This window comes from Delphinapterus leucas, chromosome 7 (genome assembly GCF_059928025.1).
Source record: "Delphinapterus leucas isolate spDelLeu-1000000601 "Yukka" chromosome 7, BTC_Dleu_Yukka2, whole genome shotgun sequence".
NCBI lineage: Eukaryota > Metazoa > Chordata > Mammalia > Artiodactyla > Monodontidae > Delphinapterus > Delphinapterus leucas.
In genome coordinates, this window is record NC_143135.1 from 53,092,129 (window position 1) to 53,105,245 (window position 13,117).

The 13,117-nt window shown below is 37.7% G+C and overlaps 1 protein-coding gene across 3 annotated transcripts in view; it reads left to right on the forward strand.

Annotated features, from left to right (window-relative positions):
* Window positions 1–13,117, forward strand: part of UVRAG (UV radiation resistance associated) — a 323,849-nt gene that overhangs the window by 87,749 nt on the left and 222,983 nt on the right. For all 3 annotated transcript variants that reach the window (XM_022593856.2, XM_022593855.2, XM_089915322.1), the window contains one exon: window positions 839–924. In XM_022593856.2, the coding sequence (XP_022449564.1) occupies window positions 839–924 (86 nt within the window). The remainder of the gene's footprint in view (window positions 1–838; window positions 925–13,117) is intronic.

Here is a 13,117-nt window from a genome sequence, read left to right on the forward strand (position 1 = left end):
GTTGTTTATAATATTCTCCTAATAACCTTTTAATGTGTGCAGCAATGTAACTTTTAGAAAATGCTTATACTAGCATTATAGCAAACATTTATACAGGCTTATCACATACCTTTGACTTTACAAATATCAGCTCTTTTAATTCCCACAACAATTTGTGAGGTAGATAATATTACCATCTCCATGTTATAGATGAAGAAACAAACCAAAGTTAAACTAAAAGAAGTTAGGTGCCTTGTTCCAGATTACAGAGCTGATGTATTAAGGGCTTAAGCTGTAATCCAGGTGGTCTGAGTCCAGAGTCCTTTTTTCTTAACTACTATTTACTTTGCCTTTCTGAAATGCCAGATAGCTGTTCTGTTCTTCCTATGGAATTGTGCTGTGTTCTCTCTAGAAACCATCCTTGCTGCCACCACCTTTACACCACTGAGTGGAAATACTTGTTTCTGGTATTCCTACTTAAAACTTGGAATGCCTTTTCCTCCATAAAAACATTACATATGATGGCTAGGCATACTTGAAATATTATTGTTAATAATCTTCTTCAGCCACATAATATGTTAAAAAGACTTCTGGGGTTTCCCTGGGAAGTTCACCAAAAGTTATAGTGTGAAACATTGTTTCTGTGGGAAAATGTTAGAAGAAATTTATTTTAAATTCACTTGCCTATAAAGTTAAACTTCAATTATATGAAAGTGTTTCTTAACTTTTTTCTAATTTCTTAATGATTTGAATTTACTGAGTTGTTATTGAATCATAATTTTAAAAATACAAACATCACGATTAATTTGGACACATATTTTGTTTTACTTTGATTAATTTGTTAATTAATGTCTTTTAGGGTTATTCAGATGCTCAGAAGAGTATTCTTCTTCAGGTGGATCAGAACTGTGTTCGCAATTCTTATGATGTCTTCTCTTTGCTGCGGTAAGAAACTTCTTAGAGTCCTCTTGCATTTTGTCAAGAATCTTCCTCATTCTGAGTTTGTGACATTTCGATGTGAGGAAATGTATGGAGTCTTTAGAAGCTGTTACTCAGACTTAGCATTTTTTAGTGAGAGCTTCATAAATTTTGTAGCTACAGTGATTTATCTCTTTTACAAAGCCTTTGGAAAGCCATTTTTTTCCTCTGGACAGTGGGAGAGAGTGATTGGAAGCCAGCGATCTTAAAACAGGGACATGAGCTGTTTCCGGTCTTCTGCACAATAAAGAGCAGCAACCAGAGGTACAAAATTTAGACTTATCAAAACTTTAACAACTGTGGCATTACTAGAAAACCCCTTCAATAGCCCCAGACATAGCTTAGAGTTTTGATCTGCTGTTCATCTTAAAAGAATCATATTTGGCAAGGCAAAGGAGCTCTGCGTGAATCTCATGTGCTTAGAGGATTGACTGCCTCAGCTCTATATTTTCATAATGTCTGGGCTTAATTTGGAAAGATTTTTAAATTTGGTTTTAATTTTCAATGTGGTAGATCATCAGGGACGTTTCCCCAGGAGGCAGGCTACCAAAATAAATGCAATTTAAAATAAAGTTAAGAGTGACACTCAACCTGTGTTCACCCTACTCAGACAGATGATTCATTGAAATTCGATTTTGGCAGTATTTCCTAGTGTTTACATAACACATCATAAATTCCAGACCATTAGACATTCTCTATATATCTACTAGAGGAAGAGCCCAGAAGGATGATTGGACTCTTATCCAACTGGATGATTGTTTATTTTTTAAACATTATGAAATGAGCTTTTCCTTTGCAAATCTTGAATCTTACTGCACATAATGGTAGAGAGTTTGCTGACATGGACTATGTAAAATGCTCTAAAGAGACAATGATTTCAACTAAAGTAACCACACACATTTGATGACTTTTGACTCTTACCTGAGAGGTACTTTCACTTTGACTTCTTAGGGTATGTGCCAGAATGGACAGAATTTAGTAATTGGATGGTGGAGATAGAAAGCAGGAGGTGTCTATTTTATAACTCTTATTTTTGAGCCTATTCAGTTTGGGACTACATTGAGTTTTAAGTATTGAAAAGAGGAATGTACAGAAATAGTTTGAAATGTGAGGAAGAGACTAATATTTCTTGGCCTGTTTTGCTCAGTAAAATGAGAGTATAGATAATATAATTTTTAAAGATATTTTCCAAGTATGAGATTGTGTGATCTCATTAGAGAAATCAGTGGAATTAAAAGAAAAGGGGGGCTTCCCTGGTGGCGCAGTGGTTGAGAGTCCGCCTGCCGATGCAGGGGACACGGGTTTGTGCTCCAGTCCGGGAAGATCCCACATGCCGCGGAGCGGCTGGGCCCGTGAGCCATGGCCGCTCAGCCTGCGCATCTGGAGCCTGTGCTCCGCAACGGGAGAGGCCACAACAGTGAGAGGCCCGTGTACTGCAAAAGAAAAAAAAGAAAAAAAAGAAAAGGGAATACAGAGTCAGTGAGAAGAGGAGGAGTTAGGAAAGGTACCATCATAGAATCTGAGAGATTAGAGATTTAAGGAGTATTGAAGGCTCTGTACTGTAGTGATACAGGAGAATAGGAGCTGAAGAAAGACTGTGGGATCTTGGGAATCAACTTGATATAATGGAGAATGCTTTGATTGACCTGACTCTGACTTTAATTATCCTTGATTTATCCTAATTCATTTAACCTCTCTAATTGTTCCAAAATGTGGAAGCAGTGATGTTTCAAATTTGTTTAATTTATAAGCATTTTCACATCAGTTATCTTATTCTCCTAGAAGTTTTTTGTGTTCACAAATCAGGGATCAGCTTTTGTCTTCCATGTAGAAGCTGAGGCCAAGGAGCATTAAATGATTTACTTATCTTAGGGGGTACATAGCAAGTAGAGCCAGATTGGAGATTGGTATGAAGGTTTTCTGGCAAGCAAATTTTGCAAACCCTTTTCACACTCTCACTTACCTTCCTAGACTGGTGGTTGTCAGGGGCACATAGCATAATGATGGAGAAAATTTCTGAAAATCGTGGAACCCTCCATAAACGCAAAATCATCAAGTTAGTTTGGTAGTGGCTTAATTATTTAACACTGGTTTTGCAATGAAATGTCTCTTGGGGGTTTCACTTCTAGCGTGCCTTCTAGATTCCTCAGGTGTGTCAGCCATTTGAATTGCCTTATTAACAGTGGCCTGCTCATCACCATCGTGTAAATCATTTATAGCTGGTAACACAGATATACTTTTTCTGAACCAGACCAAGTGTCTATTTTTCAAGTAAATTACCTGAACTCAGAGAGTTACTCTGGAGCTAGAAACTTTAAATTGTACTTGTCAAAGTTAATGAGTAAAATGGAACTTTCTCTGGTGATTCAGGCAGTTCAGAGTAACCGTCATGTATCTGCTCAAGCAAAAGTTTTTCTTTTCCCACAGTTTTTGCCATGATATATATAAAGTGGTTGCCGAGAAACTTAATTTTGTGCCGATCAATTTTGTTTATAGTTTCCCGTCCTTAACTCAGGCAACATTGTTCCTGGATGCAGTAATTTTTAAAAATATACCTTTTCCTTTCCTGATGATTTCTTGTTTTTTTAATTTAATTTATTTTATTTTTTCATAAATTTATTGATCTATATATACTTTTATTTTTGTCTGTGTTGGGTCTTCGTTGCTGCGTGCAAGCTTTCTCTAGTTGCAGCAGGCGGGGGCTACTCTTTGTTGTGGTGCGTGGGCTTCTCATTGCGGTAGCTTATCTTGTTGAGGAGCACAGGCTCTAGGTGCACGGGCTTAAGTAGTTGTGGCTTGTGGGCTCTAGAGCGCAGGCTCAGTAGTTGTGGCACACGGGCTTAGTTGCTCTGCGGCATGTGGGATCTTTCCGGACTAGGGCTCGAACCCATGTCCCCTGGATTGGCAGGCGGATTCTTTTTTTTTTCGGTACGCGGGCCTCTCACTGCTGTAGCCTCTCCCATTGTGGAGCACAGGCTCCAGATGGGCAGGCTCAGTGGCCATGGCTCACGGGCCCAGCAGCTCCACGGCATGTGGGATCTTCCCGGACCGGGGCACGAACCTGCGTCCCCTGCATCGGCAGGCGGACTCTCAACCACTGCGCCACCAGGGAAGCCTGGCAGGCGGATTCTTAACCACTGTGGCACCAGGGAAGTCCTCTTGTTTTTTTTTAAATTGTTACTCCTCCCTCCCTCCCTCGCTCTCTCCTTCCCTCGCTGGGTCTTCAGTGCTGCGCGTGGGCTTTCTCTAGTTGTGGCGAGCGGGGGCTACTCTTTGTTGTGGTGTGTGGGCTTCTCATTGTGGTGGCTTCTCTTGTTGTGGAGCATGGGCTCTAGGTGCACGGGCTTCAGTAGTTGTAGCACACGGGCTCAGTAGTTGTAGCTCGCGGGCTCTAGAGCGCAGGCTCAGTAATTGTGGCACATGGGCTTAGTTGCTCTGCGGCATGTGGGATCTTCCGGACCAGGGCTCGAACCCGTGTCCCCTGCATTGGCAGGCAGATTCTTAACCACTGCACCACCAGGGAAGTCCTGAATTGTTACTTCTTGATCTGTAATTTTATGTGAAAACACACAGTCTGAATTCTTTAATATTACTTACTCCACAAAATTCTCAGTGCTGTTTGGAGGCAGGATTAGAACCCAGGTCTCCTGTTAATAACTCTTCCTGTGTTTTCGTGCCACTAGTATGCATCTCTACCCTCAACCTTTTATGTGTAAATGTCACTCAAAAAATAGGAAATTTTGACTAAGTAAAGGCTGTTTTTGGAGCACCTAAGACCCTGGCATTATAGCCCCTTCAGATGGATGCATTGTACCATTTTGTAGGAAAACAATGACTGAGGTTTTATTCTTTTGCCAATAGTTAGGAATTTAGACTAATTCCAATGTTGCCAAAGTAAGAGCAGCTCTTTCAAAGTTTACATTCGGTATGTGTGATGGTAACTGAATTTTTGCTTCTTAACCCTTGTAAATCTCTGGATTAAGCATTATTTTTCATGTAAGCAGACATTTACTTAGGAGGCACTTCACTCATTGTCACATTTGATACTTTAGGATGTTGACCACAAGGTGTCAATGTTGCTGTTTAACTGGCATTTGAAATTTCATTTATTTTACAGTTTTGAAATGAGAAACGTAGGGTTATGAATCATAAGTGAGCCTTTAATTTAGAAGTTAGCTTTTCTTCTCTTTATTGTTATTCTTTCTAGGTTAAGGAGTTTCTAGACTTTCTAAACAGGTTTCTCTTTTTTGGGTCTGTTTTTTTTTTTTTTTAATTGTGTTCGTGAGAGGGAGTTGTTGAAAGATTATAAAGAGAGGAGGAGTCACAGGCTCAGGTGTGTGATTTTGAATTCTATCCATGGTGACAGTGTGGAAGAGACCTGAGGGACGAGACTGGAAGCAAGGAGATACATGTAAATCCTACCTGTCCTCTGGAATTGAAAGATTATGTTTAGTGTTTAAAAATTTTTTGTTGTTGTTTTGTTTTTATTTTTTTTTCCTTTTATACTTTCTCAAAAAGGTAGCTCTATGGTAGTGAAATAAGTGAGACTAATTCTGTTTTCTTTGAGTATACTTTTTTTTTTTTTTTTTTGCGGTATGCGGGCCTCTCACAGTTGTGGCCTCTCCTGTTGCGGAGCACAGGCTCTGGACGCGCAGGCCCAGAGGCCATGGCTCACGGGCCCAGCCGCTCCGCGGCATGTGGGATCTTCCCGGACTGGGGCACGAGCCCGCGTCCCCTGCATCGGCAGGTGGACTCTCAACCACTGTGAGACCAGGGAAGTCCCTGAGTATACTTTTTTTTTTTTTTAATTTTAATTTTATTTTTTTTTTAGATGTTGGGGGTAGGAGTTTATTAATTAATTAATTTATTTTTGCTGTGTTGGGTCTTCATTTCTGTGCAAGAGCTTTCTCTAGTTGTGGCAAGCGGGGGCCACTCTTCATCGCGGTGCACGGGCCTCTCACTGTCGCGGCCTCTCTTGTTGCGGAGCACAGGCTCCAGACGCGCAGGCTCGGTAGTTGTGGCTCACGGGCCTAGTTGCTCTGCGGCATATGGGATCTTCCCAGACCAGGGCTCGAACCCGTGTCCCCTGCATGAGCAGGCAGATTTTCAACCACTGCGCCACCAGGGAAGCCCCTGAGTATACTTTTTATTTATTTATTTATTTTTCCCTCTTTTTTGACATGTCCTACTTTTGCCAGTTTAATAAGTGGAAATATGGTGGAGAAACCATGGGCTTTGGCCCTCCATCCAGGTTCCAGTCCTAAACTGCCATATGCCCATCACTGGATGCAAAACTATGGGCAAGTTACTTAACTTTGGTATGCCTCAAACTGCTCTTGTAAAATGGGGGTTAATATTTGTCTCATAGGAATTATTATGAGAATTAATGAGGTAAAGTAATTGAAAGATTGTAGGACAGTTACTGACACATAGTAGACATTCAATAAATCATAGTTTTCATTTTCCCCTTTACTTCTTCCATCTTGGAATTAGCTTTTTTCTCTATGCACGTGCTCCTTTTTTATATTACCACTAGGTTTTACAATTTTAAGCATAATTTCCCTTTCCGTCTTGCCAGTCTAATGCCGATACCTCTGTTTTTTAGAATTACTTTTGTTAATCCTTTAACAATCGTGATAAAAATTGTTTAACATGTGCATGTCTTGTCTTCCCTGATGGCATTGAAAACTACTTGAAGGAAGGGATTATTTCATATGGCTATATTTTCTCCTCTCTATATTACTGACAATTCTCACTTAATGTTGGAGTTACTGTGGATTCTGTTGTGATCCTGGAGCCCTAGGTCCTGTGGATCCTGCATTACTCTTTCTCCCTAGGACTGTCTTTCATAACTGCCATGTCCACATATTAATAACTCTCAAATCTATGTCTCTAGTTCCTACTTCTCTTTTGGAGTTCTGATCTGTAGTTTCCAATGACCATTAGACAGTTATACTTTCATGTTCTGTGGGAACCTCAACCCTAACATGTCTGGAGCTACATACATTGGCTTAATCCTCCTCTTCCTTTTCTTTTCCCTGGTTTCTCTAGTAGTATCATCATCTCAGGCAGCTAGTGAGCATAGCCTTCTTGGTTCTCACCTCTGTTTTCCTGGACTGTTTCCTGACCTCCTAGCTAGTCTTCCTACTTCCAGTTTTTCTTTCATGCAGTTAATAGGTATTATTTATGGAGCACTTCCTTTGTGCCAGGAAGTATTCTAAGTGCTTTACATGAATTGATTCTTTTAATTCTTACAACACCCCATGTGGTAAGAACTGTTGATTCATATTTACGGATGAGGAAATAGGGGCACAAAGCAGTTGAGTAGCTTATCCAAGGTCGTATAGCTAGTTCATGTTAGCCTGTATTTAAACCCAGTTTAGCTCCTGAGCCCATGTTCTTAACCAGTACGTTTTACTACTTTATTATTTTTCACACTGCTTTAGTACAGTTCATCTGCCACATTGCTGCCAGAGTGACCAAAGATACATCAGTTTTGTCACTCATTGGGCTTAGAAATCTTTGAGCCATCACATACAGGATAAAGTCCATACTTCTTAATTTGCTGTTCACTCTAAACACTAGCTCTAAACAGTGTAGGGACTAGTGTTCTTATTTCAAGTCCTCCTGCCACTGCCTGTGCAGTTTTAGTAGCTAGCATTTTCCGAGCACGTAATGGTGTTGTAATTAGTTCTTCATTGTCTGATTCGCTCTCCGCTCAGCACCCCCAAACTGAGAGCTCTGTTAGGCAAGAATCCTCTTTTTACTGATCTTTCTATTAGTCCTATGATGCTGCATATCAAATACATTAAGCAGGTAATAAATGCTGTTTTGATTGATCAAATCAAGCTATTCTTCAAGTTTACAGAGAACTGGGTTTTATTTTTCCTATTTCTGGTTTGCACCTGGTAAAATGAGAGTTGTAAAAAATTTCTCGACCATTATGGAAAAAGTGTTGAAAATATAATCAGATCTGTAGACCTTCAGCTGCCTCTTTTCTTTCTGCCACTGCCCTCCATATAATGTCTGGTGGGATTTCAGGATTTTGTGGCTTATAATCTTATTCCTTATATAGATTTTTTTCTGGAGGATCTTTCTCTGGCTGTCTGGAGGCAGATTGTTGCCCTGTCCCCGCCCCCCACTTTGACAGAAAATACTTTCTCCTAAAAATTCCAGTTATAAAAGGGAGATGCTCATATCAAATAAATTGTTCTTGCAGTAATGTTTAGAAAACAGAGAGGATGACATGTGAAAGGGCATAACTGTTTATAATCTTTAAATTCTGAATGTGATAACCAACTTTTGGTTTGCAGGGAGGGTCCCTCCCCCCCGCCCCCGCTAATGATCTCTCCCTAAGAGGTAACTGCAAGTATAGAGAATATAATTAAGAACCCAGCCGTAAGCAAAAGATGTCACAAAATTTATGTACTAAGACTCATATGTGTTTCTATTCTTGGTAGAGACTAAGCTCCTACCCAGTGTCTGTGTGCTCATTTTTGATAAATTAGGGGAATTAAGAGGATTACTATTAAGGTAGACACACTGACAGCAAGGAGAAACAAAATCTGATAGTTTGCTCTGTTTGTGCTTTACTCTGTGATTCTGGAATATAACTGAGTGGTAAATCATATTAGCTACTGTCCTATCTTTATACTTACAGTGTTTGGATTTGTAAATAGTCCTCTGTCACTACTTCATGTAAAAGGAGGGCAGAGAGAAATAGACCAGCTGTAAAGAGAGGCAGACTAGGTTAAAAAGCGTAGCTAGGATACCTCTTCTGTGTGTGAGCATTCAGTCCTTTACCCACGTACATCTCCATACTGTAGTTCATAACTGAAGTTAATAATGAGAATTATTAAGTCCACCGTGTTAGTCTTCACTAAGGCTCTCTCCATTTAACAGACGAGGACACTGAGGCTTAGAAGGGTGAAAAGACTTGTCTAGCACCATAAATAAGTGTTAAAGCAGGTTTGAATAAAGAATGCATGTGCATGTGCTTTCTTCCATTATGCCATGTTGATACCAAATCATCAGTGGAATATAAAGTTGTCATTGTTAAGGTCTGTGTGAGAAAGCAGGGGCATGTGACAAGTTTTAGAAAGGTTTTTAATCAAAATTTAAAGTGAAAAAGTTTAGTTATTTAATGTAAATTTTAGTTAAAATTGATATTTATGTATAATAACACATTTTATTTTTATTTATCTTTCTCTATACATACACACACATATATGTACACATACACAGAAAGACACATATATACTTACAAAAATAGAATTTTAACAAAGTACTGGAGTAATTTTTTTTTTGGTTGGTTTGTTTGTTTGTTTGGTTGGTTATTTTTGCAGTACGCGGGCCTCTCACTGTTGTGGCCTCTCCCGTTGTGGAGCACAGGCACCGGACGCGCAGGCTGAGCGGCCATGGCTCACGGGCCCAGCCGCTCCGCAGCATGTGGGATCTTCCTGGACCGGGGCACGAACCCGTGTCCCCTGCATCGGCAGGCAGACTCTCAACCACTGCGCCACCAGGGAAGCCCTGGAGTAATTTTAGGTGCAGTTTTTTTTCCCCTTTCTTTTTACTTTTTGGCTTGTCTTCTTCCTTAAACCCTTCTCACTCACTACCAAAACCACCAGTTATAGACTGAATGTTTGTGGTCCCTCCCAGCCCAAATTCATACATTGAAACCTAATCCCCAATGTGATGGCATTTGGAGGTGGGGCCTTTGGGAGATGATTAGATCATGAGGGCTGAGCCCTCATGAATGGGATTAGTGCCCTTTTAAAAGAGGCCCCAGGGAGACCCTGTCCCTTTCTCCATGTGACGTTATAGTGAAAAGATGGTTGTCTGTGAACCAGGAAGCAGACTCTCACCAGATACCAACAATGCTGGTGCCTTGATCTTAGACTTCCCAGCCTCCAGAACTGTGAGAAATAAATTTCTGTTTATAAACCACCCTGTCTATGATATTTTATTATAGCAGCCTGAACTGAATAAGATACCATCCAAACACAGAACACATGTTCACATGACCCCAGTCACCCATGTACCCATGTTAACAATCTGTTATGTATATATTCATATTTTTTCCTATGATCTCTATGTAGATGTTATAGATATCACTATATGCATATTTATGTACGTATGTTAGGAGTTTTAATTGCTATTTTACAAAATTGGAGTGGATATTATATACATGACTCTACATCTTGTTTTTCTTGTTTAACATTCCATGTACAAATCTCTTCAGTTCATTGTTTTAATGATTTCATAATAGCCCATGGTGAGGGTGTACTATGTTTTTCAATCATTACCCTGTTGATAGACTTTTAATATTTACTCTGGCTCTGGTTTTATTTGTTTTGCCATTATGCAGAATACTGCAGTAAATATCTATATATGTATATATCCTTATATTTATGATGTTTTTGTTTCTGTGTATTAAATTTCCAGGAGTAGGATTTCTGAGTCAAAGGGCATGTATAGTTTTAATTTTAAGAAATAACATACTGTTTTCCCAAAGAGTGCAAATAACATACTGTTTTCCCAAAGAGTGCAAAAAGTGTGACATTACTCTTTACCCTGAATCCCTGCTGGCAGTGGGTATCATCATCTTTTTTTGTGATTTTTATTAATTTGATGAGTATAACACCTCAGTGTTACTTTAATTTTTATTAGCTTCGGTACTAGTGCTTAGTCTGAGCTACAAGTGAAAGTGAACATCTTTTCTTGAGTTTGTTAGCCATTCAGTGTATTCTTCTGTGAATTTGCCTATTCATATACTTTACCTATCTTTTTAATTGAGTTGCTTGCATTTTTTTTCATAAATTTTAAGAGTCCTTGGTATTTTTTCCAAATATGTCAGTTATGTATTGACTTAGTATACCTTATACAAAAAGTTTTTATTTGCCATATCATGTAATTCTGATTTTTCTTTGATATCTTCTGGACACACTGTCTTGGTTTAAGAAGTCTCTCTTATACCTTAGTTCCACCTATATTTTCTAAGTTTTCTTTTGAGATTTATATTATTTTACTTTTAAAATTAAATCTCTAATACAATTAGGAATTATTCTTAAATATATTGTTTAGATATTCCATATATTGTGAGATAGAAATTAATTTTCTTCATAGATGAATATCCAGTTGTGCCAGTAACTTCCTTTTCTCACTGAATTTAAATACCACCTTTATCTTATATTAAAAGCTCATATATGCTGGTATCCATTTCTGGATTCTCTTTTCGTTCTGATCGTTTTGTGTAGTCCTTCGACAATTTCAGATTAATTTAATTACAGTGGTTCTTTGGTATGTTCTAATATCAAGTGGGGCAAGTGCCCTTCTTGCTACTATTCTTTTTCATACTGTTTTTGGCTAGTCTCAGAACTTTATTCTTCCATGTGAACTTTAAGGTTATTTTATCCTATTCTTTAAAAAAAAAAGTTTATTGGAATTCTAACAGGAATTTTTATATTCACTGACTTTTTAATATTTGGAGAGAGCGGTCATTTTTATATTAGTATTCCAATCCAAGACATGGTATGTCTTATATTTGTTCAAATTTTATTTCATTCCTTTGGTAAGATTTTATAGTTCTCTTCATATGGTCATGTGCTTTTCCATTAAATTTGTTCTTATAGTTTTTACACTATTTTTTATAAAATATGTTTTCCATTTCCATTCCTGTGTGCTTATTACTGTTATAGGGAAAAGCTGTAATTTTAAGAAAGTTATATTCAGTGACTATATCAAATTATTTTTTCTTGTTTTATAAGGAAAGGTCTCTGATTTTCTTGGCATACACTCATTATTATCAATTAAAAGATTGGTTTATCTGTTCTTTTCCAATGTTTATACTGTTTTCTAGTCTCTGGTACATTTACTAAACCTTCTAGAACTTTAAAAATAATGTTGAAAAGTAATGGACATAGTGAACATTTTAGTCCAGTTACTATTTTAATTAAATATTTTGCTGTTCAGGATATTTTCTGTTAATTTTGGAAAATATTTTAGATAGTTCTTCCTATTAACTTTTTTTAGCAATAGATGCTGAATTTTTTGAAATGCCTTTCCGCATTTATTAACATTATATGTTTTTCTTCCTTTAGTTTATAGTTGCAATAAGGTATGTAGATTTTTTGATACTGCATTACTAATTAGTTATAGATTATTCTTTTGATCATTACTGCAGGTGAGATTGGTGTATAGTATTTGTTGTTTTTGGGGGGAGGAGAGAAAGGCAGGGTAAACATCTTTCCTAAGATCTTAAAATTGAGTTGGGAAACTCATCTTTTTCTGTGACATTTTACTCTGTAAAATGATGATAATAGCATATACCTCATTGGGTTGTTGGGAGGATTAAGTGAATTAATATGAGGTGCTTAGTACAGTGCCTGAATATAGTTAATGCTGTATTTGTTAGCTATTAGCATCATAGTCAACTGAAACATATTAAATAATTTTGGGAATTTTTAATTCTTTAAAGGTTTGTTAGAGAATTTAGCTATTAAATCATCTAGTTCAGGTGACTTTTATGATAAATCTGACTCTCATACCTTTAGTGCTATTTGCTCTATTTTATCCTACTTCTCCGTGGTTTATTCTTGACACTTCATTTTTTGCTAGGAAACCATTTACTTCCTCTGGATTTTTAAATTTATTGCTGAAACAGTGCGTGTAGTTTTAGTTTATAATTCTTTTAATCATTTCAATAATTTACAGCAAATATTCTAATTAAGCCCAGAAACCACTCTAGTATTTCAGTTAGAAATTTTGTTATATTATGAGCTCTTCCTGGACAGGACGCTTTCTAATGCTGCAGTTGTAATGCTTTTTTGAGTGTGAACTAAAACAAAATATTTGATATGCTTTTTGCCTTTAAAATATTTCTCAGAATGAGAATGGAGAACTTAAACTGCATAAGTGTAGGGAATTTAGAGCTCTAGTTTATAATTTTGTCCCCAGCATATATAGCACCAACCTAACTCAGAGTAGATACTCAGTAAATATTTGTTAATTGAATGAATGGTAAAATAATAAGTGAATGGATGAAATACAATCCAGTTGGATAATCACTGAATAATAGGTAGGTTTTTGGAGGAATTTTTTAAATGGTAGTTTTTTGTTTGTTTGTTTGCTTTTGCGGTACGTGGACCTCTCACTGTTG